The following is a 26,210-nucleotide window of genomic DNA, read 5'->3' as shown; positions in this document are numbered from 1 at the left end:
CCGGGAATCCCGCCTGGTCTGGGCAGCGAGGACAAGGCTGAGGCCTGTGCCCGGGCGGTTGCGATGAGCGGGACGGCGGGCAGCTGCCTGTTGCTGCCCGTTTCGGGGCGCTGCCCGTTTTGCTGCCCCCGTCCTCCCCGGCGCTGCGCCCTCCGGCCGCCAGAGGGCGCCGCAGCGAGGCGGCGGGCAGGAAGAGGGGGGGGCGGCAGCTTCCCGCCGCGCCTCTCGTCGTCCCGGGCGCTGGGGCGCGGAATGGCCGCCGCCGTCTAGCGCAGGGACCGCGCCGCCGCCGCCGCCGCCATGGGCCGGGAGTCCAGGTGAGGGCAGCGGGAGCGCCGCGGCCGGCCTGGCCTGCGCCGGGGCTCGCGGCTCCCTCGGGCGGCGACGCGGTGCGGGTGGCTGCGTAGGGGGGAACAAAGGGCGGCAGCGGGCCGCCACGGTAGGCCCCGGGGCCGGGCCCGGCGCGGGAGCGAGGAGCTCGATGTGAGGGCAGGGCTGGGTGGCTCGGGGCTCTGGGCCGGGCTTCAGGGCCCCGTCGGGCGGCGCGGCCGAGGCGCTGCGCGGAGGCTCCGCGCTCCCCTGGGAGCTGCCCGGCTCCCCTCCGCCGCTCTGAGGAGCCGGCGCGGGTCGTGGCCGCGTGTGCGGGCCCGGAGGCGCGTTAGGGCTCTGCGCGGGGGGCCGCGGGGTACCCGCGCCTGGTTGCGGTGCGTGGCGTTGGGTCCGAGGTGCCGGGGCTAACGGGCACGAACCCCCGAGCCTCTCTGAGCCCACCTGGCCTTTGCTAGCTTGTTTGACAATAATAGCAACGGCGTAATTAGCCAAGGAGGCTTTTTTAGCTGGATTAGACGTTTTTGCTTGTTTTTTTTTAAGTTTATGCAAGATCACACGTCTTTTGTCCTCTCGCAGCTGGTATAAACACCTTATTAGGTGTTGTAACCAACTCAGCAGTAATGTGATCGTGTACTTTGTGTGTTTCGAGTCAAGCCCGTGCTGCTAGATGATTTGGAGCTGCTCACACCTATCAGGCTTTAAACCAACTCCATAATTTGCAACTGCTGTTGTGGCATATATCTCTGTCTCCTAGTTTAATCTAACCATCAGATTTTAACACTAAAACGGTGACACAATAGTCCCGCATGCAGTTGTCCCTAGACTATAACAGCTTCCTAGATCCATAACTGAGATTTATATTGAGAGAGGCAGATGAGTTGAAATTTTAACAACCGGCTTGGATTCAAATTAGTGATTCAGTGAAGAGCTGGGTACTCCCATGTCTAAATTAGTTTCAGACTAGCTAGGGCAGCACTTGTTGCCAACAGGACACCGTTAGAGACTCAGGCTGCAAAATCTCCTGGGAACTGAATGCCAAACTGCTGACACTCAAGCTAGCAGGACTCCCTTGATTATCACAGTACAGCTTCTCTTCTGATAATGACGAGTTTTTTCTGTTTGGGCTAAAAAGAATGTAAAAAATGGGTTTAAACTTGTACTAGTTTTCTATTTTAATACCTACAAAAAGTTTTAAAAGTGAAGAAATGGTAAGAGGGTGAGAGTGAATGGTGGGTGGAGATGGGTGGGGTGGGCTGCATGTGCTGGAGTTGATGTAAAGAAACGTTCATCAGACTAGGGCTTTTGAAACCTGAAATCATATACTCAGCTTTATTGCACACTGTAGAGGAAAACTAAAAAAAAATCTTTAGTTTTCTAAAACTAAAAGATTAGAAAGGGGGAAGTATGGAGCAGATCCCGTGGCGTTTTGTGGCAGAGAAGGGAAAGAAATTAGAGATATCTAACGCTGACAGATGTTCTTTGCATTCAGTTATACTGCTGATAGGCAGTATATGGATATCATACTGCTACTGTACTGATTCCAAATGTACATGGTACCTAAATATACCGAAGTGCTGAAATAAACTATATTATTTTTAGTGCAGATACTGCTGTAATACAACCCTGCGTGGCAGTGACGGAAGGGAAAGAAGGAGGTGGGGGGCTTGAGGTCTTGCCTTCTCTGCTTCTTCCTGCTTCCCAAGCCTGGCTACTAGGCTTGTCGGGATGGTCACAATCGAGGTCCCTCTGTGACTTGTACACTCAGCTGAAGAGTTTCCTAGAGAATTCCTAGCCCTACTCTCTCCCACAGTGTGGTTGGGATAAGAGAGCATTAATGAGGGGAGAAAAAGAGACTCCCATCTCCGTCACATACCCTTCAAACCTTGCTAACTTCTTAAAGCTTCTGTTGTGATGTTTGATGATGTTGCAGAATTTCTTTTGATGTCAGCATTGTAAAGGCATTGACTATTGCTGTGTCGCATATGCTCAGGGTTTTATGTTTCTTTAATTGCAGTTTGACAGCTTTTCCAGTGAGCAGAGGTATAATTTACCTAGCTTACCTGGATAAAAAGCATATATCGTATAAAAAGCAACAACGAACAGTTTTATTTGTTCGACAAATTTTGAGATAGCTTCAAGGAGTCTTCATCTTTTCCTATGTATAATGGAAATCAGTGTTCTTGATGTTCTAGATAAAGGAAATTGTCCCTGATGTTCTAGTGTTCTCATGATGTGCTTATAGTAGTACTCTAAAACCAGAACAAAAATATGACCAAGTAATCCCTCTAATTTCAGCATCATTAGGAGTATACGTATATTAATCAGTTTCGCAAGGTGATTACAAATTAAGATAAATAATTCTTTTTGGCCTGTCTGCAAATATCCTTTAAATTGTTCTAATGCTCATGTTCATCTTTTTTTGTGAATTTGCAATGCAGGCATTATCGGAAGCGCTCTGCGTCACGTGGACGCTCCGGTAGCCGTTCTAGAAGTCGTTCTCCATCTGACAAAAGAGGAAAACGTGGAGAAGACAGACGCTCTAGAAGTAGAGATCGAGAACGTAGACGTGAGAGGTCACGCAGTAGGGACAAGAGAAGGTCTCGATCGCGTGACAGAAAGCGTCAAAGGTATGACTTATCAGTTCCAATCAAAGTAGATAAAAATGCCTGTCATCTGAATATTGATGTTCTTCCACTATAATTAGTTACTTTGCTGTTGTTCATGATAGATTTTAGTATGCTTAACGTTTTTGCTTATTAAATGGTTCCTGGCTGCTGGTGCTGGAGTTTGTAAGCTCTTAGTAGTCTTGATGATTGTTGGATTCCTTTTACAACCTGTTCCTCAATAGCAGGCTAAAATTATACAATGATCACGTGCTAAATAAATACAGTTTTGTTCTGTGGCAGACGTTCCAGAAGTAGAGAAAGGGAACGGAGCCGAGAGAGAAGAAGATCCCGGAGCCGAGAGAGGAGGCGCTCTAGAAGCAGAAGCAGAGGTAGACGGTCTCGATCCTCCAGTCCAAGCAAGAACAGGAAAACAGAAAACAGGTATTTGTGTTCTCTAATTACAATCAATGTCACAGTGACAAAATTTCATAAAACTACTGGTAGCATGGAGGGAATCATCAGGCAAAGCTATGCAAAGCTTTGGTTTGTAGAACAAGGAGAATATTATGTGAGTGTACTGTTGTGATCTTTGCCCATTGCTTAACGTGTCTAACGCAGTTTGTTGTAAGAATGTTTCTGTAAAAGAAAAAGATCCAAGTTGTGGCAGCTAAAAAAAGCAGTTAACTTTAAAGTTAAGACTGAATTTCATTCTGAAAGTTTGTAGTGCTTCATTGTTATCTCAGGTTCCAGTATCAACAAGTAATGTTTTGTGTCCCAGCATGTATGCCCCAATTAATAAAGTACAGGTGCTCTCTAGCACAGGCATTACATGGAAGTATAACATTCTTTAAACTTGTAAATTACTGGAGAATAGTAAGTTTTAGTTACCAGATTTGCTCCAGCGCAGTGTTCTCAGTGATGCGCTGTATCATTTTCTTTCTCAGATAAAGCACTTTATTTCTTTGGAAACATACAGGGCTTTTAAAAAATGCAGGTAGGGTAGCAGCAGGGGATCTATAAACAGCATTGTGGTGACATCTATAACAGGAATTTCTAAACTATTAATAAGTGCCACTGATTGTACCTGAGCTCAATGTTTCATCCATTCTTTACACAAGAGGTGTTCTAAAGAATGTAAGCCAATAAAGTTTGGAATCTGCTTTTTTTAATTATATTTGTGCAAAAGAATAAAGTATATAGTGTAACACTTCAGAGAAGCTCGAGAAGTCTGCTTTGGTAAAGCCACCACCTGTTTATCTGCTGTTTGTTGAATTCTGTGGGTGTGCTTAGTTCTGCAATCAATATGGATTTGACAAGTACCAGTCTTAGGGGTTTACAATTGAATAAACTATCTAGTAAATAGACTTAGTAAAGAGGTGAGGGTTGAACTCTTTTTAGACGTTGACTTCAGAAATGTGTAAAAATTTACTACAGGTCATGTTCTTTTAAATATATTTTAATGGAGTTTTCAGATATAATTACAAACAGCATATAATCATGCTATACTGTAAAATGAGCAGGAAGTCCCTAAGTTGTAACAGCAGTCTGTATACAGAATAAGCAGATTGATGACAATCTAGAAATTGTGAGAAGCTGGAATCACAAAGTCTCTTGGAATAAGCGTATGGTTTGTATTAGAATAGCCCAATGAAAAAGGCTTAATGAGATTTAATTGGCTAAAGTTAATTTTACATTTAGTATCATGAGTTAGCACATGTTTGGTTTGGATGCTTTTTTTTTGCCCTTTTTTTTTTTTAATTGGAAGCAAATAAGGATAATAAAATCTGTGATAAATGGGTTTGGTATTAAATGCAAGTCTGCACGTTACATTTGAGTTACGCAAGTAGCTTTTCGCAGGGAGAGGTGTTTTCATGTCTTTCAGCCAGTACTGTATGCTCAGGGGGACATTCAAACTTCTGTGGCAAGATGCTAGATCACTTTACCTTTCTCTAGAAATTCAACAAACAGGAAACTTTTAGTATCTCTTTTCTAAGTGCTGTCTTCAAGGAGGTGTAAAATAAACTGCAGAGCCACTAGCGTATCAATTGTAAGTGTTCTGGAAATGAAGTCTGCAACTTCCCCCTGTAAAGAAATGAGAAGAACAGAACCAAAGCATGTGAATCAGTGGATTGCAATAGATTCTACATTTCTGGTAGTTAAACGGAGTATTTCCATGACATGGAAAGATTCTCTGGGAGGCAGTGTGCTTTGTAAGGTATTTGAAAACATAAACCTGTACAGGGTGTTCATAGTTCTGTTTTTATCCAGCACATGTGTATCCCCACCCTGAGAAAAGCTGTAACGTTCTAAGAAATCTTTGATCTAACCTTTCAGATCAAGATCTAAAGAAAAGACAGAAGGTGTGGAAGTTTCCAAAGAAAAGAAAAAAGACAAAGAAGACAAAGAAGAAGAGAAGGATAAAGATGCTACCACAAATACTGTGGCCACTGAGGTAGAAGCTTTTAACACTTATAAATTTAAAAGATAAGAATAAGAATTTAAACCAGGAATTAAGTTAGCCATAGATTACTGCATTAACAAAAGAAAACCTGTTCTTAGAGCTGGGCAAAATCCCCACTGAATGAGAGAGTATTCTCTTCAGTAACACAGGCTCCTGTCACGGGCTATGCTTCCAGTTCTTGGCATAAGAAACATTCTTCTCAATTCAAGATTTCAAATTGCTTAGACTGAGAACCACAGACAAGCGTGAAGGAGCTCTCATTTTTCACGTATTAGATGTCAACAGAGGAGGTGAAAATTTTTTTGGCCTCTGGACCCAGGCAGGAATCAAAGAACAAAGGGAGAGGGAAGCTCACTTTGCCTTGTTCCACATCATGAAAAGGTGCACCTCAATGAAGAATTCCCAAACTAGCAGTTTTAGCTAACTCTTCTAAACCAGCACGTTGTTACTAACTCTCCTTTGTTAACAGCGGCTGCGCTGTCAGGGCTCCCCAGGCGTAAACCATTCACAGGTTTTTGTACTAGAAGGACTTTTGGAAGTAGAGGGTGACATGATAATTCTTTAGTCTTTTATGGATCAATGGCTAAAATGAGTTGAAACTCACTGGTGTGAGTTACAATATTTTTTCCTAGTAAACAAAGGAAAGTTTAATTCGCTATTATCTTAAAAATTATATACCAGCTACTATAATGAAAAATAAAATAGTAACTGCATTTTTTACTTGAAAATATTATAGTTGATGTTAGTATTTTTCATTTACTTCTGTTGTGATAAGTTTGTGGATGTCCAGTCTTCTACAGCGTGCTCACACAACGGTTATATTTGTTTGAAGAAGCATAGGCTAAAGCCAGTGGCCATTTATTTTCACTATTTGGTTGGTTTTTTATCATAGAATTTTGATCAGAACAAACTAGAAGAAGAAATGAGAAAACGAAAAGAAAGAGTGGAGAAATGGAGGGAAGAACAACGCAAGAAGGCTATGGAAAACATAGGAGAACTGAAAAAAGAAATCGAGGAGATGAAACAGGGGAAAAAATGGAGTTTAGAAGATGATGATGGTACTTAACTTTTTATATATAACAGTTAAAACACTTCTGTTCCTAATAACATTTTTATTACATTAAAACTTTTAATTACTTTTCAGAATGTGAACTATAAAGTAACAAAGCCTAAATCTGGTCATGGCTTCAAATGGTTTAAGATACCATTGAGATTAACAAACTGGAGAGATTTGTATGAGGAATAATTATATAGTAATAAAAGTGGACTGTAATTATTTGGGTAGACTAATAATTTAACACTGTGAGCACTTCTCTCTTTCCCTGTCTGTTTTATTCCCCATCTTTCTTGCTCATATTAGATGATGAAGAGGAAACTGCAGAAGGAGAAAAAGAAGGCAATGAGGTTGAAGATGAAGAGTTAGATCCTTTGGATGCTTATATGGAAGAAGTAAAAGAAGAGGTCAAGAAGTTCAATATGAGAAGTGTGAAAGGTGGAGGTGGGAGTGAAAAGGTAAAATCACTTACTAAGATCTCTTATCTTTGTCTTTTAAAAATAGCTTTGTGTTTTAATGTCAGAATGGCTTTCAAAAAAAAAAAGGGGGGAAAGTGCAAAAAAGCAAGAAGTAAGTTAGATGCACTTAATGCCTGTTTGCCTTAACTTTAATTTCCTGGTGTTTTTATCAAGCTGTTTTATCAAGCATTATTCTCATAAAACTTCACTGAAGGAAGTGGAAAAAAAACCCCAGCATAATGCATTCAGAAGTACAAATATTCTATATATTTTATACAGTATGGTTTTTGTTTTATATGATAGCACAATAATTTTTCTTAACTGTTTTTGTAGAAAACTGGACCAACTGTTACCAAAGTGGTAACCGTGGTGACAACCAAAAAGGCAGCTGCAGAGTCAGAAAAGAAGAAAGGGGAGCTCATGGAGAATGACCAAGATGCAATGGAGGTAATGGAAGTGTCTTATATTTCTACTATGAAAATGCAATATGCCTCTTACAAGAGGCATGAGAACGAGGGTAGTCCTGGGATTTTTCCATCTCCTAGGAGATAAACATTTAGTTATTTAATTTGCAGAACCATGGTCACAAGATTTTTGATCTTACGCAGTTTCTTGTTACTTGTACTGTTTTTTTCAGAAATCGCCATTGCAGCTTTATTGTTCAGAGGCAGTGTTATACAGATGAGAACTGAATGAGTGCATCAGGTTGTCTGGCTTTGTACTTGTTCTTAACATGACTGGGCTGGTGTACGTCACATGTAGTGTGTGTTCAGTTCATGCGTTCATGTAACTGAAATTGGGCAGGCAGTCGTGGTGGTCCCGTGTGTGAATGACCCACGAGCTGGTACAGAGTGTTTACGTATGCAGCTGCTCGGTCTGCTCATTCAGTCGCATGTATCTAATCTGAAAAAAATGGGGTTTGTGTGTTACATTTCTGCTGAATTTCTTTGTAAGTATAAATATATTAATTTCCAAAACACCTGTAAGTTATGGATCTCAGAACACTTCATAAATCATAATGAGACATCTCTTTTAGCACAAATGAGAAGTAGATGTTCTCATTTTACAGTTTAGGAAACAGTAGAAAGGAGTTTGATTCTGCCTAGGGCTACAAAATGCTGTGCCAAGTCATGTGTTCTAGTAGACAGCACCCTACCCCAAATATATAAGCATTTTCTGTTACACTGGCTGCAAATGTGTTTTAGTAGGAATAGGTGATACAAGTAGATAAATGTAAGCTGCCCTCTCTGGATGTGGGTTCGATGAACTGGTAGATCTCCCCCTAGTCTTTACAGTGTGCATTTTTTTGCGTGTTGAGCAGTGGCAGATCAGCACGAATATTGAATTTTAACAGAACAGTGCTCTGGATTCTCATAGAGCCATCTTGCTCAGGGATTGGGCCTGAACTTCTCAGAATTACTCATCTGTGTCCAAGCTGCCTTCATAAAATGCTTTCAGGAGAATAGGAATATTGAGTACTTAATGTGGTTGTGCGTGGTGCTGTAGGCCTGAATAGTTGTTAAGGGTATGGGTACGTTGCTGTCTGGGGTGGGGGGGTGCTTAGAGAGACAGCCTCGCCCAAGTCGTAGACTAGATACCCTGCTAGCACTGTAGCTCAACTAGGTCATGCTAAGCTCTGTGTTGCTGCAGTTCCAGTGTTAGTAGTACTCGACTAGTTTAAAGCTGAGTTGGGTGCATGTCAGAACTGTGACTGCAGTGGGACACAAATCAGTGGTATGCTGGCTGGATTTTTTTCCTCAGTATTTTCCTCTTGCTATTTCTGTTGTATGGCAGTGATTATTTCTGAATGAAAAGGCTGGTAGTTAGTATTCATAAAGTCATGAAAGTGATATGGAACGCGGTAAAAGTTAAGGTTTGGGAGAAACGTGAAAGAAATAGATGAAAGAACAATTGGGACTCTTCTTAAACTGAGAGCGGGTTTTCAGTATCTGGCCTAATAGGGTAAGGAGTAACTGTTGTTTCTAAGTAAAGTTCCTCTATAAATGAAAAACCAGAGCCTCTCAGAATACCATTCGTACTGATTTACACATGAATTATAATCTATACAGTATTCCTCAGAAGAGGAGGAAGTTGATCTTCAGACTGCCCTGACTGGCTATCAGACCAAGCAGAGAAAGCTGCTAGAACCAGTGGATCATGGAAAGATAGAATATGAACCTTTCAGGAAAAACTTCTATGTTGAAGTACCAGAACTAGCTAAAATGACTCAAGAAGGTAAGGACAAATACAACCAGAATACCTTGGGTACTCTTAAAGAAAAGAGGGATGGATTTTGATGTGCAAAGAAACAGCAAATTCTTTTGGAATATAAAAAGCATTTGGAGCAACTTGGTATAGAAAAACACTGAATCAGTTAGGTCACTGTTATTGATAACTTCATATAATTATCTGTGAGGCTTTGATTGAAAAATTTACCTGAATCCTTTCCACCTACCTCCTGTATTTATGTGTAACAAGCTAAAAGCTGTTTTTCTGGTGGTGATAAAAGTAGTATTTCATGTTCAGGGACAGATCAAGAATATTTTGATCAAGGTAGTAGAGAAATGTCAAGTTTGACTCTGTTGTAATGCAAACTCTATTTCAGAGGTGAATGTGTACAGGCTGGAGTTGGAGGGAATTACAGTCAAGGGAAAAGGCTGCCCGAAACCAATAAAAACCTGGGTACAGTGTGGTATTTCCATGAAGATTCTCACTGCCCTCAAAAAGTAAGCAAACACTTTATGAACTAGATCATGCTTGATTTTGCTCACTGTGTTCTATCGTACGTTTATGAGAAAAACCTTTTTTCTTCATTGCATAATGCAACATGCCCATGTTTGTAGATGTTAACATATACAGTCATCAGAGTGTTTATCTCTCAGTACTGAACTATTGTTATGAACTATTCCTTCTGCCATTTCCATCGTGCTTTTGCTGCTCATTTTTAAGCTGTATTTTTTGAATGGCACTGATATGTATATGTAAATATGAACACACAAATTTTTTTAGCATGACTTTGTGATTCACATCTGTCAAATCCTATTTTGTTCTTAAAATACCTTTTTTTCCTTTCTTTAAGACATGGCTATGAAAAGCCCACTCCCATTCAAACCCAGGCTATCCCAGCAATTATGAATGGACGTGATTTGATTGGCATTGCTAAAACAGGAAGCGGAAAAACTATTGCATTTCTGTTGCCCATGTTCAGACACATTATGGATCAGAGAGCGTTAGAAGAAGGAGAAGGTCCCATAGGTACAAAGCTTTTATTTTCAAAATCGCTATTTAAATAAATAAAAACTCAAGCATACGCTTTAGAAAGGTCTTCAGTTCTTCTCTTGGTTATAGGGAGGAATGCTTACTTACTAATGTTCATTAGTGAGTGGCTTTTTTTTTATTTACTTAATGATCACTGTGCTGTCTAATGTTGTTTCAAGAGTGCTTGCCATGTCCGTATATCTGGAGGGAGACCTTACTCCTTTGATTTTGAAACTTTGACCAGATTTCCACCCAATCCTCATTTTTCTTGAAATTACATTTTTAAAAATACATATAAGTAAATTGCTGTAAACATCATTACAAAAGATTAATTTTTATTGTGTAAGTAACAACATCTCTTATATTACAATGTATGATGAAAATACTTCGCTTTTCAGCTGTCATCATGACACCTACTCGTGAGTTGGCTTTGCAGATTACCAAGGAGTGTAAGAAATTCTCAAAGACACTTGGGCTTCGAGTTGTCTGTGTTTATGGAGGAACGGGAATCAGTGAACAGGTATGCAAAAGACATACCTTAGTTGTCAAATAACTCCTGAACTTTATTAGTTAATATTACTTTTGCACTTTCTCTTTCCTATAAATCCAGTACATTTGCAGCCTTCATTATGGATTTTCTCTGTATGAATGGTAGTAATGCAAAAGCTTAAGCGTTTGCACATAACTTAGCCTTAAACATACTGATCTTGAAAATTCTCAAGTATGGTCCTTAAAAGTTTCAGACTGTTTCTTTATGTACTGAGCATGGCAGTAATTAAACTATTAGTGGGATGTGATAGTTTGAAAGTTATTGAGAAGCTGTATTTTTATGAGAGTTCCCCTCAAGATAACAAAAGCCAGAAAATGTTAGCTTTGGTTTATTGCATTATCAAATATTGCATGTTAGAGTAATTTAGAGATTAATTTTAAGGGGTGTCGTGTCCCCCCCCGGTTTATGGAAACAACAGGAGTGGCCGTCTGTGATGGAACATGGTTTATTTAGTAGCAGTTGTCCCTGATATAACATGTGACATTTCTTATAGGCCCTTAACTGTATGGAGGTCATATCGCCATTATAACTACTTCAAGTGGTAGTAACTTAGGTTGTCAGAGGTTATTCCTTTGGAAAGCAAAGTTTTCCAAAGACTTAAAGAAATTGCTAAGTAAAATCTTTACGTAAACAATTCACGTTAGTAGAACGGCTGTATTACCGTGTATGTTGTTTTCTTTTTTGCGAGGTGACACATGTTTTTTTTTTTAAAAAAAAGGCAAAAAACTACTCTAATAGTTTGGTTACTATGTTTTAAAATCAGATAGCTGAACTCAAAAGAGGTGCTGAAATTATTGTTTGCACACCTGGACGTATGATTGACATGTTAGCAGCTAACAATGGTGAGTAGAAAACCTTTTCCTACGGAGAATTTTTTATATTTGTTGTGTAATTCTAACAAATTCAAAAGATCATGTATTTTGATAAATGGTCTTATGGAATTTTCTTATATCTCTTCAGGCTGCACTATCTAGCTATTGAGAATATATAGCACTAATAATAGGTTTAATCATATATTGGTTTGACTTTTTTGGGGAGGACAGGAAATACTACATTCTTGAAGAGTTTCTGAGAATGTTTATCATTGTTAAACTTAAAATGTGCTGGTCCAAATTTTTTAACTTCAAGTCATTTAGATAAAGGTTATATAACAGTTGCTTATTTTGTCTGCCCGTTGATCCTTTATTATTGTTAGTGTAGCTCAGCAATTACCCACTTTTACATAAGAGTGTCTGACTCTGCCTTTATCTGTTGGTTTAAAAAAACAGACAAAGAAGCCCTCCCTAAGTAACTGTTCAAAAGTAAAAGAACTGACCTTACATCAAATACTCAGATTGATTAAACTGAGCCACTGCAGCTTTAAGAGGTTTTGTCCTAGTGTAACCATTGCATGCTTATTAGATAAAGTTTTATTATTAAATTATTCCACATCAAAACCTCTACTAAACTGTTGACATTATTTAACTTCTGTGGAAAAAGTACCTTCAAGACATATAGAACTGGGCTTCCAAGACTTAAATCGTCAAAGGTAGGTACATTAATGCTGTTCCCAAGTAATTTTACAAAGTTATTATTTGGGGATGAAAGTGTTAAGATGTTAAATAGATATGTAGATTTTAAGAAGTATTTATTTTGTTCCTTAAGTATGAATTCTGTATCTTAAAAAAATGCAGCGCTAAATCTCTGAAAAATAATTTGAGGATTCAGCTACAATTTGCTGAAGCTGAAAGGACCAAATTCTAATGTAGTTTGATAGGCACAAGTCTGAGCGATAGTTGTAGGAAATGTGAAAAATCTGTTCCATTCTGAGAGCATTTGACAGTGTCACTCCACAGTTGTTTGGAACTGAATGTGTTCACGTGTTTAGATTGTTTGAGAATATGATTCTTAAATCCTTGAGTTAAATCCTTCTCATGAAAGGGAATCTCTTAGCTATTTGTTTGGGAAGGGTGCTAATTATCCTGGTCGTCATAATTTCAAAATGTTCACAGATATACAATTTGCTTATTTTGTTTCCAGCTGTCCCAGAGTTTGGGGTGGTTCTTAATTTTAAATTTAGTAGAGTTACTGGGTAGGTTTTAATCTTTATATATTCATTTTGAAAAGACTGCTTACTCTGTTTTATGCGTATTATTAGGAGTTAATTAGAATTAGCATGATTATCCTCAAATAGTTATTTCTAGCTCCAAGGAAGCATTACAGATTATATGTATAAAAGCAATTTTTCTGAGGCTGCAACAGTTAGCACTGGACTTTGCCTTCCACACATGCGCTGTAATCTCTAATATGTTTTTTTCTAGGTGGCGCTGTCAGATAATGGCTGATGTGGCTCCTTGCTTCATCTCAGTCTTAGTTTTATGATGTGTTTTGGCGAGGGCAGTTTTCTGAATTTTACAGGTTCTTCTGGCCCTATGATGGTATGCAAGAGAAGAATTTGACAAAATAAAGGGCCTTGTGCATACTTACACATTTCCCAGAATGTATATGTGATTAAAATGAGAACATTAAAATTCACATTTAGTGAATTTTTTTAAAAATTAATTAATGTCTTTGTTAGAAGATAGTGAGACTATATAACATTTTTTAAAAATTATTCCTGAGGGAAACTAGATTTCCATTTGATTTTGTTTCCCATGTGTTTTTTCCTCTCCTTTCACAGGTCGGGTGACAAATCTCCGTAGAGTCACATATGTTGTACTTGATGAAGCAGACAGAATGTTTGACATGGGTTTTGAGCCTCAGGTAATTAATGACATGAGTGATATTGCCACAAGATGTTACTTTCCACTTAAAGGATTTTGCAACACGATGTTGTTGTTACACTGCCAATGAGTGTTCAAAAAGATGTGCTACATATGGACAACAGTTTAAACTGACTCTAATTTTTCAATTATCCTCACATGCTTTGTTTTCAATAAATTCCTATATAGCTTAGATTTTTCTCTAATATACTATTTTATTTTTTTTTACACACGTGTTTTGGATACTTGTGGCCATGTTGTAGCCCTATGTAATCCCTTGATGCAGGTGTCATTAGTAGTTGTAGCCTGCTTATAAAGTCTTTGACGTCTCCTGGCAATGTCGTGCAGGAGACAGGAACAAGATGTTGGAAATGTTGGTGACAAATTACTTGCTGACAGCTTTGGACATCCAGGACTCTTTCAGTTGTCATCAGGCTATATTGTCCTCCAAAACTAGGAAAGTTCCTTTATTTCATCTCTTCAGCTGTAGGGTTTCTGTTGCATGTTTTAAGATTTCTGCTGGGCTGTTGTCGGGTTGCATATTGCCACTCAACTTCCTTTCGAATCCAGCAAGTTTTGCCTGTCTTCCAATGCCAGCACCTAGGTCCGAAGAGGAAATCTGTAAAGAAATGTTCTGTACTCTGTGTAGTGCAGATACCACCTAACTTTAAAGATGACAGCTCTGTATGTGTATGAAGTTCAATTACAGCACTTGGGTATTAACAGGGAATGTTCTCTTAAACCAGGTTATGCGCATTGTAGACAACGTCAGGCCTGATCGTCAGACTGTCATGTTCTCTGCTACTTTTCCCAGAGCTATGGAGGCATTAGCTCGGAGAATCCTAAGTAAACCTATAGAAGTGCAGGTCGGAGGCAGAAGTGTTGTCTGTTCTGATGTGGAGCAACATGTTGTGAGTATCACACATCTGCCTCGCTTATCTTCTCATTTGCTTGCAAAAGATTATTTCCAGCAATCTTGAATGTAAACCAATATACCCACAGAACTTTTATTTTTAGAAGTTTAGTGACCTTACTAAACATGAACTCAGAATAAACTAACACCCTAATCTGCAAATACAATGTGATCACTTTTTTTTTTTAAATTTGGTTTTATACCGCTAAGCTGAACAGCAGTTTTGTCACTAGCTGTGGAAACAGCCTGAAAAAGTCATCTCCTGTTCCTGATTTTTATTTTTATGCACACTGAATGTGTTTAATGACTTAAGATACAATTTATACTCCTTCTACTTTGCTTTTATATGTCTTTTTCCAGATTGTCATAGAAGAGGAGAACAAGTTTTTGAAGTTACTGGAGCTACTGGGACACTATCAGGAGAAAGGATCGGTTATCATATTTGTAGATAAACAAGAACACGCTGACGGGTTGTTGAAAGATTTAATGAGAGCCTCTTATCCTTGCTTGTCTCTTCATGGAGGTAATCTGCAATCTTAAGGATCTATATTAACAACACCAAACTAGAATATTGGTATTGAATAGTTATAAAGAGAAGTTACTTAGTTCCTGTATAGTACCAATTATTATTTCTTCCTAAGCAGGTTTTGCGTTATAATTGGGAAAGATACTTGTCTCTTAATTTGAAATAGGCATGACAGTTTTCCGTAATTACTCTTTATTGTTCCCTGTGAGATGTCATCAGATGCCAAATCTTGTCTCCGTGCAACAGCATTGTTACTGAGAGTTAACACCTCTCAGGGAATATTACTAACTACTTGCTATGGTAGAGTAGTGAATGCCATTAGGGGAGTATTATATGATATTTTTATTTGAGATTCCACAATAATAGCAGCTGTTGTTTCACTTTTCTGCCATCAAGTAGTAATATAACGGAAGTAGTTTAGTAGCAAGAGGAGGAAATCTCTTTAGAATATTGTCCATCCCACAGTATTTTAAAACTTTCTATATATAATGCTCTTAAAAATACAGTAACCAGTAAGTACAAAACCACTGTTCATTTAGTGCAACAATGGAAGAGGGAAAAATGTTCTCATTCTTCTGAGATTTCTGTTGCCTTTAGAGAACAGACAAAGCCTCCCGATGAGGTCTCAATTGAATATAAGAAGTCAAATAGAAAATCACATTAAAGAAACTCTAAAGGATCTTGGTATGGGAAAACTTAGTGGAAAAACTAAAAGTTTTGTTATTCTGGATAATAGAGGAAGAGATTTATTATTCTGGCTAATGTATTTTGCCTGTAAAAGTGTGAATGTATCGGAATTTTATTTGCTTACGCTTTCGGTTGTCTGAAGTTGGAGGCTGTTTTGACCTGTGTACAAATTCTTGTGGCTCAAAGCAGAGCTTTGTAATTAACTGTTTTGTCTGGTTTCTTGCAGGTATTGATCAGTATGACAGGGACAGCATAATTAATGATTTCAAGAATGGAATTTGCAAACTTCTGGTGGCCACATCTGTCGCAGCAAGGGGCTTGGATGTAAAACAATTGATGCTGGTGGTCAATTATAGCTGTCCCAACCATTATGAAGATTATGTGCACCGAGCAGGCCGAACTGGGCGAGCCGGCAATAAAGTATGTATAATCAGTTGCCTGTTCTAGTTATTACTGAAGTTTTTTCCTTATTTATTGCTTGATCAAGGTGTTCCCAGGGGATAGCTACAGAGGGAGTAGTTTACGTTATTGGTGGGAAGAGGTTTTTCCTTTAGAGAGCTTCTAAGGTTTTTGAGTGATCATGTGTAAAATATATTCTGAATTTTAGCACTATGAAAGTTGGTATGTACATGTTCTTCTGATGTATGAAAGTTCTTTTAAATCCCATTTGTGGCTGAAAGTTTGGGTGTTTTTCACTGTTGGAAATGTGCCCTACTAAATTTATAAGATTTTATTTTCCAAACTTTTAACCATGATAAGATTGAAAGGAAAGACTTCAGTTTCTACCATCTGTGGTTGATTACCTCTGTATCAGCTTTCTGGGAAATCACATTATTCATTCTACATTCCCACTAAAAAAAGTTTATGCATGAATATCGTGGTTACTTTTATTGACCAGAACAGCAGCATCTATGCAAGGGTGCTTCAATAAATTTAGAGATAAAGTGTCTTCAGAGATTTTTCTTTATTATCTTTTAAATTAATTTTGACCAGGGGTATGCATATACATTCATTACTGAGGATCAGGCACGGTATGCTGGTGATATCATTAAGGCTTTGGAATTGTCCGGGAATCCAATTCCTACTGATTTGGAGAAGCTCTGGGCTGACTTCAAAGACCAACAGAAGGCTGTAAGTAATTCTTTCTTCTGTAGTGGGCTTTGGTCTGGGGTTAATGCGTATGCACGTGGGTCCAGTTGTACAGTATACATACATGAGTCATCTCACTGACTTCTTTGAGAACACATATGTATGCTTAGGTAAGTGTATAAGTGTTTTCAAGATTGGGATCTTGAATGTCATTTACAGGACTGTTCTCGAGAATTTAAATATTGTCATCTGGTATGTGATAGCGAAACGCCTACTGTACAAGGGGCGCTTTGGCTTTTAACAAAATTCACATAAAAGATAATGAAGTTCTTTCACAGAATTTGTATTATTATTTCTAGAGCTCTCGCCATCAGAGGATCTTGCTCATGCTGAGAAGAGCGACTTCGGGGGTTTTGTGATATAAAAACTGGAGGGATTGTTTTTACTTCATTTGAAAAGCATTTAAAATGTATACTTACAGAAAATCGCAATAGTGTATTATTTCTATCTGCTGAATTAACATAGCTTTTTTATTACACTTCATTGTAAAATACAGTTTTTAAATTTGAAGAGCTTTCTAAATGTGCTAGGATTTGCTTTTTAAAATAAGTAACTTCAAAATTATTTGTATAATTTTATAGTTATTTTATGACTATCGGAATTGGGATTTTAAACTTCTAAGTGTGAAAATACATGTTTTTGTTTTCAGGAGGGAAAGCTGATTAAAAAAAGCAGTGGATTCTCTGGCAAAGGTTTTAAATTCGATGAAACAGAACAGGCTTTGGCTAATGAAAGAAAGAAGCTACAAAAAGCAGCTCTTGGCTTGCAAGATTCAGATGATGAAGATACAGCTGTTGATGTAAGTACTTGAAAATAAGATTTACGTTGCTTAAGGATTTCCAATATATTTGTGTTTTTCCCCAATACGTTACATAACGTGTTGCAGAATGCATGGATTTTTGTTACTCCATGTCCTACACTACTTAGTTATATTCCATGAGTAGATCTGTATGTATTCTTCAGTATAAAAGATATATAGCTATGAAGATCAAGATCTATGAAGATCTTGAAAGTATCTTTCTGACTTACTGGTATTTTATACTTAATATATGTAGTTATGTAAATGTCACAGAAATTCTTTTCTTTGTAATATTAATCTTGCGTAAATGAAATAGAACAATTGCCCTCAATTACAAACATTTTTTTACTTTCAGTGTTTTAAAGAAACTCATAGCAGCCTTTTCTATTTCTAAATCCTTATTAGATTCCTTTCTTAATGTTTGTTAGACTCCTTTTCGTGACCTTGAAAGTAAACACTATGTTCAAACTTTTTCCTGATTATTAGATTATCTGTTCCTTTTGTTGAGTTGTAGTTCTGGGCAGGCTTCTACCGTTTATACGAGATATATTTCTTTAAAAGCATGTAAACTCAATGCCCTTTAGTGTTTTCTTTCTTTAGGATGATAAGATTATCTAATGGTAAATGCAGTGATCTAATAATTGTTATTTTCTTTAGATCGATGAACAAATTGAAAGCATGTTCAATTCAAAGAAAAGAGTAAAAGACATGGCAGCACCAGGAACATCAAACGCTCCTACACCATCAGCTGGGAATGCAGAAAAATTGGAAATTGCTAAAAGATTGGCTTTGAGAATCAATGCCCAGAAGAATCTTGGAGCGGAGGCACAAGTATTGGTCCCCTTCCACTTTAAGGTCAGGCTCTTTCCAGAGCAATTTTTTTTCTTTTTTTTTTTTTTTTTTTAATAATAAAGGTTGTTCAATTCTTTGTTCTGTAGCTACCATTTTATTTAGTGTTTCTGCACACTAATAACATACTGCATTATTTAGCTCATTTGTGCTGGTCTAACTCGTAGGATTTGTAATTGAGCTAATATGATAATCAGATTTAATACAGAACTGGAAATGCTTTGTCTGCCCTGGCAAAGAGTTAATTCATTACTGATAAAATGACACAATTAGGTTTTGTCAGCTTTAGCAGAGTTGCAGAACATCTTTCTCTGCTGAAGCATGTGATATACAATCCATTTAGATTTAGGTTAATGTGGTCTGAAATGTCCAAAGGTATTTTGCGCTGAAGATACAAAAGACCAGTAAGATCTTTTCTATGCAGGTGTGAGGGGAGTTATTGAGAGGAAGGAAAGAAGAGAAAGAGAAGTTTGGAGAATGTATTTGTTAGGTGGACAATTATATTACATAGAAGGCTTTAATGAAACCCTTGTTGGTTTATGTAGGGCTTCTTTTGGCTACCTTGTTTTCAATGTGGACCTATTTTTTTACAGGATGTGATGCAGCAGGCTACAAATGCTATCCTGAGAGGAGGCACAATTCAGGCTCCTACTGTATCTGCCAAAACCATTGCAGAGCAACTGGCTGAAAAAATCAATGCTAAGCTTAATTATGTACCCATAGAGAAGCAGGAGGAAGAGAAACAGGATGGAGGACAAAATGAATCCTTTAAGAGATATGAAGAAGAATTAGAGATCAATGACTTCCCCCAGGCAAGTAACCATTTTGCTATAATCAAGTGTAAATGACCGTTATTTAACAAAGGCTATCTTCATAGCTTAGACTATGATCATACCAATAAAATATTTTGTCTCTGTTTCTTATCATACCTAATTGAAATTACTACATTATCTGTGATTACTTCTCAGCTTATACATACACAATGCTTTGGACATATTCCAGAGAATATCAGAAAAACAAGCATTCCTTATCATACAAAAATATGTTCACCCTCTGCCACTGACTTCTCTGATATCCAAGTCTTTGACACTGTCTGGCATTCTATTTCAAAGGCCATACTACTATGACTGATACTGCTCTTTGCTTTTTTTATTACCTGAGTATTTTTGCCGTTCAGAATATTGCTGCTCTAGTCTACCTCATCTGTTATTTTGAGGATTTATAGTCCACAGTATCAAGCACAAATTCCTTGTATTTATCTTTGAAGTTCTGCCCAGGTTTGCCTTATTTTATCAAGTTGTTGTGTTATTAGTTTGTTACCCTTCCCTCTCAGAAATCCTCTTAATTCTTATCCTAAGCTGTTTCTCATTCATAGAAAATGTTCTAGATTTTATAATTTTGCTAAGGATCCTTCTAACCCTTTAAGGATACACTTGCTAGGTACAAAGCGTTGCCTGCTCATAATGGCTAGACAAGTAACGGTTCTGCTGTGGGTCTGCAAATAAATAAATTGTAGATCTTTAGATTTTTTTTTTTTTTTTGTAGAGCTGCACTAGAAAAAATAGCTCTTTCCTGATCTTCTTTTTGTTCTTCAGTATTTTGTAACATCTTCTCTGAAACACTGATGTATATATGGCAGTTCATCAGTGAGAATCATCACCGCTCGTTATGTCCCTGGAAAATCTGTATAAGGGAGAGAGACTCATCTTGTACTGTATACATGTATAATACTGAACACAGTGCAGATCTGAGATGACAGAGATAAAGTAAGATAAAATGATTGCCTAAAGCAAGAATGACAGCTGACTGTGTAAGCTGTTTTTTATAGAAGTACTATGCAACCATTCAGTACCATCACGTCAGATACGCGTAGGTTAGCCTTCCTGATGATGGGTGCAGTCATTTCTGAGAGTCAGATTCATGCTGATAAGGTACCTCTTGTAGAGAGAATATGTAACAGGCAAAGTTTTGATCCAGGGACATACAACTTGCCTTTAGAGGCTGTATTCCAAAGTTGGCTTCTGGAAAAGCAGTGGTTTAAGGTAGGATACGCGATATGTTTGCTCAGCCTGCCAGAACTGAGAAACCGAACAGGGCCTGGAGGGGATCGTTCTTCCTGTCAGAAATAGCTTTGCCTTCGCGCCAGGGCAGCGTGAGCTTCTCCAGTCTTGTCCTAAGTCCTCTCACTTTGCATGCCAGAGCTCACCACGACAAAAAAATTGTCTCAATCTACAAGTAACTTACAGCAATCTACTAGATACTTTCTAGTAATTTCATTGTCTAAATTAATGGGATGCATTTATCATAATGAAGTATTTTTGAGGATATTGTAGAGATTTGGGACAATTTTTACAGGGTTCTGAAAAACAACTGGCAGTGTTTATTCCTTAGGCTTTATTTATGGAGATTTTAAGGTTTACTTATTTTTGTCTTTAACCAAGGAACTGTGTAGAAATAAATAGCGTTTATTTTGTTAAAGGGAAGTACTTGCAGCCATTAACAGTATATGTTTGCCCTTGAAGTCTATTCCTGTACAGAAAGTGCTAAATAAAATACTTGAGTGCTGCTTCAGAAAATCACCAGAAAAAATTACAAGTTTTAAACTTTCAGTGTAGCAAAATGGAAGGTCTCTAGAGTTCTTGCTTCAATAGTACTATATGCATCCATTCTCTTTTCTCCTTCTTCCATAACTTTGTCTTGCTGACACAAGAGGCAGATTTTTTTAAATATACTTGCATAAAAATAAGTGGCTAAAATTTCAATCTACGTTTTTAAAGTAGAATGCCGTGACTGATTTTCACAGTGCAGTGTTCTTGTTGTTTGTCTAAAATGTCAGCTAACCTTTGGATTGCATTTTGTGTGATGCCTTTCTCCTTGTTGATCCTCCCATATCCTTTACCTTGCAGACTGCCAGATGGAAAGTTACCTCCAAAGAAGCGCTACAGAGAATCAGTGAATATTCTGAAGCTGCTATTACAATCAGAGGAACTTATTTCCCTCCAGGCAAAGAACCCAAGGAAGGAGAACGAAAGATTTATTTGGCTATAGAAAGTAAGTATTCTTTTTATAAACGTTTCAATTAAAGATATGAGTCTGGTTTTGTAATTAGACATGGAATCTCTGTAGTCACAGTGTTTGGATGCTCAGTTACAGACCCACTGTAGTTACTTTGCATTTACTAAAGAAATACTTATTTATCTTAATACACTTTGTCAGATGATCCATGGGGATAAGAGAGATAGATGCTTGTCCTCAGAAGACTGACCTGCCACAGAACAACAGCAAACATGTATGGCATCAGTTTGGAGGAGAGGGAAAGAAAAGAGAAAAAAAAAAAAAAGAATAAGCACAAAGATGTCTGTGCCAGTGTGACATAAGGAAGGAAATGGAATTGTGTGGGTTTTGGCTGTTAAAGGTGTAAGAAATTACATCAACTACTACAACAAAAACTTTGCAAATCTCATGATGGTTGAGTAGAGTTTTTCTTAAAGAAACCTCTAATCCTAGGTATTTCTGAATAGTGTAATTTATGGCTGGCTGTTTTAAGTATCTTGCTTAAAACAGAACACAGTCTAGCTGTGGCAGTCTATACAATACTAGAGTGTTCTTCAGCAAATAGTTGAGGATATTCAGCAAGTTTTACAATCTTTCTGAAAATAGCCAGCAGTGTTTATTCTGTAGGCTTCACATACGGGAAATGTTTTAAGGTGGTAAATTTTTTTTGTCTTCAGGTGCCAATGAACTGGCTGTACAGAAAGCAAAGGCAGAAATCACACGACTTATAAAAGAGGAGCTCATCAGATTGGTGAGTGAAATATCCACAATGCAGAGGGAAAGGGTCTTAATTTACGCTTTATGAGATTGATTTCTACAAACGTTGACACTCTGGCATACATTTTTATTAATATCAGGGACTGGGACCTATAGATCTCAAAAACACTGTTTCATTGAACAGCCTAGAAAATATATTACTGTGTTCAATCAGCCAGACATACGGCTATTATCCAGCCAGCAGATGGAGATAACACATTAACAGAGCTTTTTGAATGAAGACCCCTTAAAGAGTTAGGTGCCAATAGATTTCCTAATTTCAGCACCATCAGGCAGGGGAGAGGAGAATTATTCCCCTCATTTTAATACTTTATATGTGTTGAGAGATTTGTTTTGCCGTAGCTTTACAGCATACTCAGCTAATAATCAGCTGTGTTCAACATACCCTGTTTTCAAATAAGATACTGTCTTGAGAAATCGTATTTTGAGTTCTCTGGTTGAAAAAAACTCGGCTTTCTCTAGAATAACCTTCAGTGATACTACATTAGACTTGACAGTGTCTTTGGCTTTTTCTCTTAAGTAGCCTTTCAAATCAGCAGTCAATTCCAGTGGTCCTGCTGAGCCATTATTGATAGTTTTGTTTCTTTTTCAAAATTGTTGACCTCCCCATAAAAATGTTTTCCAAAGGAAGGAGATTGCTAAGGAACTGCTTATTCACGTGTAATGTGGATTTACTGTTAGTGGGGTTTTATTGCAATTCATTTATCCATGGTCACTTTTAACTGTGATTTTTCTCTCCTTTATTTGCAGCAAAATTCATACCAACCGACCAACAAAGGAAGATACAAAGTTCTATGAGTATTTGGAGTTATCTGTCTGCCAGTGGCTGGTGCGTGAAACTTTGTGGCTTCTGTTGTTTTTGCTGTTTACACTGCTTATTGTAAATTAAGATTTTTTTATTTTGTCTTGCGGACATTTTTTAACAGAAAATTGATACTTGCTGAAACATCTTAATTCTCTCCACTAAAGTTATCAGTCTTAAAGCAGACCAGTTTTGGCAGAGCATGATTTAATTTAAAAGTGCAGTTTATATACTTTTCATCCTAAAGAATATAAAATAAAACAGATTTTAATTTTTCTGACAGACTGTACTGTTAAGTAAATTAAACAATGTTGGGGTTTGTGTTGGAAATTGTTAGAATGTACCTGCTTCATATTGTGGGGATGGTTCACGCCATATCAGTTTATACTGGAAAAATGATAAAACACCAAAATAAAGGCAGGATTTTCTCCTGATCCATAGCATCTCTCTGGCTGGTTCCACACACATTCGTTCCCTGTACAAATGTCCCCCTAACGTCAGAGAGTCCTGCAGTGATCAGAGCAGAGAATTTTATCCAGAAATACTTGAGGTCTAGTTCTAAGATCTTCTTATCCTTTTCATGTCCCATTTTGTCTTTATCATCCAGGTAATAGAACAACTCTTTGGGGTTTTTGTAAAGTGAAATGTTTTGTAGTATGAAAATAGTTTTCCTGTTTTTTTCTAAACATCAGAATTTTAGGATTTGATTTTTTTTTCCCCCTCATTCTCTGACATAAGAATGAAAGCCTGTTTAGTTTAAAAATAAATTCTCAGAAGAAGAGAGAAACCTCTTTTGTAATGAAATACAACTTTGTCACTTTTTTATAGTGTTCTTATATATACATTTAATGTGATTTTTCCCCCAGGGTTGTCGTCTTTTATTACTGTTAGGACATGGCTTTAAGTAAAAATGAATAATGATATTTATGAGTGAATTCCACAAATATTGACTATCATTGCAGTCAATAAGCTACTGGGACAGGCAAGACCTTTCTTTTTGAGGTCTCATCCCCATAACCATTAGTATTCACGACAGACACTTACTACTCTTAAGCATTTAACTTTCCTGTCTACTGATCTGGAGCCTAAGCGGTAGCAATTTGAATCGTCTCATTCTAGCAGCTGCAAGACTTTCAAGATGATGACTTTTAAAAGGACTTTTGTAGAAAGCTTTTCTTACCTGACACACTGAGAAGAAATGTGTCATTTTAAAACACCTGTGTATATACTGCTTTAACCCTGGTGAAGACAAATCATACAACCTGCATCATGGCTGTATAAATTCACAACTTCTATTTCCCAACTTCAGGTAATTTAAATGACTATTTCTGTTTCCATACAACTGTCTGTTACTCTAATGTCAGTGTACCTCATTTGCAATACAGGAAAGGAAAGTAATTATTATACCAACTTACCAGTATACATTTAGGATAAGAACACCCAATACTTGCCAATATTAATACATTGAGTAGAACAAAGAGAAGTAGCACACGCAGTAACACTTCTCAAAATTTAAACCAGAAATCTCAAACTAAAGCCCTATGCTTCCCTTAAATACATCAGGTTTCCTTCCGTTAAGAACTGGGTTTTGATATGTTTCATACAACTTGTTTGTTGAATTGTCTAACTTTTTGACAGTGTCCCCCCAGAAGAGTGACAGATTTTGGTGTATTTAATGAAGAGCACTTTCAAGTTCGGACAGCCTGACACTTCTTTAAAAATCTTGTTTCAAAATGTTCATATATATATTGGTATCTCCTAAAAAGGGCATGATGGAGACATTTTTGTGATTTCCAGCTTTGCACTGTTGGATTTCAGAGATGCAACAATGTATAATCTTTAACTTCCTGGGGTTTTTAAATGCAATGTCAATATTCCTATGTTTTTTAAATTCCAGCAAAAATAAAAATAATTTCAATGTATATTTTTCAGAAACTCTCTTTCTGAATAGCTCATCTGTTTTGTGCACTTACATTGCTTCTGCGTTTTTTTCCTATGACAGTTAACCTCATACTTTTTGGAGTAGGATGTGTACAGTAACTAGTGCTTGTGTTTTTCTGCTTGAAATGCAAGGAGATGCAGCTCTGACTCAGTTAAGAAAGACACAGTGAAGGTATTTGGACACATGAAAACAGCAGCGAAATGCATATAAGCCAGAGGAGAAGAAACTCTCAAATTAACAAATACACAAGATAAAAATAATGGAAACAAGATGAGAATAAAAGTTTGGGTAAGACACAAGTAATGAAAAATGTTATATTTAGTTCTCTCCAAGTGTGTCCATGGATATAGCCAGGATCTTTATAAACATCCCAGTTTGGCTGCTTTCCAGGGAATCTGCCCTGGACAGATTCCTGTCACCAGTTGTTGGAAGAGCACAGGGATGCTGTGTTTCTTATTTTTTTTTAATACATGTAAGCAGAGCTTGTTCCGTTATCTGCCCAAGGTGATACGCTACCGGCTTTCTAGGTTGCCTTATGCTTTCAGTGCTTGAGTAAACAGTGGTATTTTGGGTGGATAAGTGATACAAGTATTTGATACTGGATCATGAATGAGTTTTTGCGTGCGTGTCACAGTAATGCAGTGTTGGCATCGTGCAGTGGTGGTGGTGAGGGGTGATACTCTGGGGGTGTTGCTGTTCTTGGGGAACAGGACACCGGCACTTTTAGGTGGCAGTGAAGTAGGAGAGAACTGCTGTGTCGGTGAAGGTTGGTGAATCTGGAAGAGATGGTGAACACTGGGAGCGGCTGGAGGCAGAGAAGGGGAGCCCTGTGCCGCCATTTTCCATGGCAACCTCCACCACAGCCTGAGGTCCGCATCAGTTAGAGGTTAGGGGAAGGAGAGAACAAGACTCTTGATGGCAGCCCTGCTGGCTCCCTTGTTGTCTGTGCAAGCGGCCCATCAAAGATTCAAACAGCAATATTCCTCACCGCATTGTGAAGGGTTAATAAGGACATGCTGTGTATCGCTGTGGTGGCCGTTTGTGTGCGAGGGTTGATGCAGCACGTCAAGCTACTCTCTGTACACACGTGAGTGGGCAGATGGGTGGAGGTTTTGCTCTGTGCCCTAGCTGGGAAAACAGGAGAGGAGAACTAAATCCAGTGTTCTGGGTGGGGGAAAAAAAAATCACAGCAAGATGAAAAATGTGTGCAATCACAGTTCAGAATTTTATACTACCCTAACTATATTGCACATC

General features: G+C 38.0%; 1 protein-coding gene across 5 annotated transcripts; it reads left to right on the top strand.

Annotated features, from left to right (window-relative positions):
- The first annotated feature begins 292 nt into the window (after positions 1–292).
- On the top strand, positions 293–24,988 carry DDX46 (DEAD-box helicase 46). Of its 5 annotated transcripts, none has more exons than XM_050905124.1 (24): positions 293–317; positions 2,769–2,957; positions 3,237–3,377; positions 5,271–5,388; positions 6,290–6,455; positions 6,758–6,909; positions 7,243–7,356; positions 8,979–9,144; positions 9,515–9,635; positions 9,989–10,164; positions 10,566–10,687; positions 11,481–11,559; positions 13,377–13,459; positions 14,205–14,369; positions 14,732–14,894; positions 15,811–16,004; positions 16,578–16,715; positions 17,383–17,532; positions 18,190–18,387; positions 18,975–19,193; positions 21,288–21,432; positions 22,113–22,186; positions 22,963–23,041; positions 24,134–24,988. In XM_050905124.1, exons 1-23 carry the CDS (start codon positions 301–303, stop codon positions 23,008–23,010), a joined length of 3,138 nt encoding a protein of 1,045 aa, XP_050761081.1. In that variant the 5' UTR covers positions 293–300; the 3' UTR covers positions 23,011–23,041; positions 24,134–24,988. The 5 variants fall into 5 exon arrangements, with proteins under 5 accessions (XP_050761081.1, XP_050761082.1, XP_050761084.1 ...); XM_050905125.1 differs by having other exon boundaries at positions 24,653–24,985; XM_050905127.1 differs by lacking the exon at positions 24,134–24,988 and having other exon boundaries at positions 5,271–5,376; positions 18,190–18,363; positions 22,963–23,448.
- The last annotated feature ends 1,222 nt before the right edge of the window (positions 24,989–26,210 follow it).

The sequence above is a fragment of the Gymnogyps californianus genome, chromosome 14 (assembly GCF_018139145.2).
Source record: "Gymnogyps californianus isolate 813 chromosome 14, ASM1813914v2, whole genome shotgun sequence".
NCBI lineage: Eukaryota > Metazoa > Chordata > Aves > Accipitriformes > Cathartidae > Gymnogyps > Gymnogyps californianus.
The sequence above is the reverse complement of the archived record's forward strand: the minus strand, read 5'-3'. Positions and strand labels throughout refer to the sequence as shown.

Bases quoted from the DNA above. Each gene is read 5' to 3' on its own strand.
- DDX46 (XM_050905124.1), top strand. The intron at 3,378-5,270 runs GTATTTGTGTTC...CTAACCTTTCAG, and splicing joins AACAGGAAAACAGAAAACAG to ATCAAGATCTAAAGAAAAGA. The intron at 21,433-22,112 runs GTAAGTATTCTT...TTTTGTCTTCAG, and splicing joins GATTTATTTGGCTATAGAAA to GTGCCAATGAACTGGCTGTA.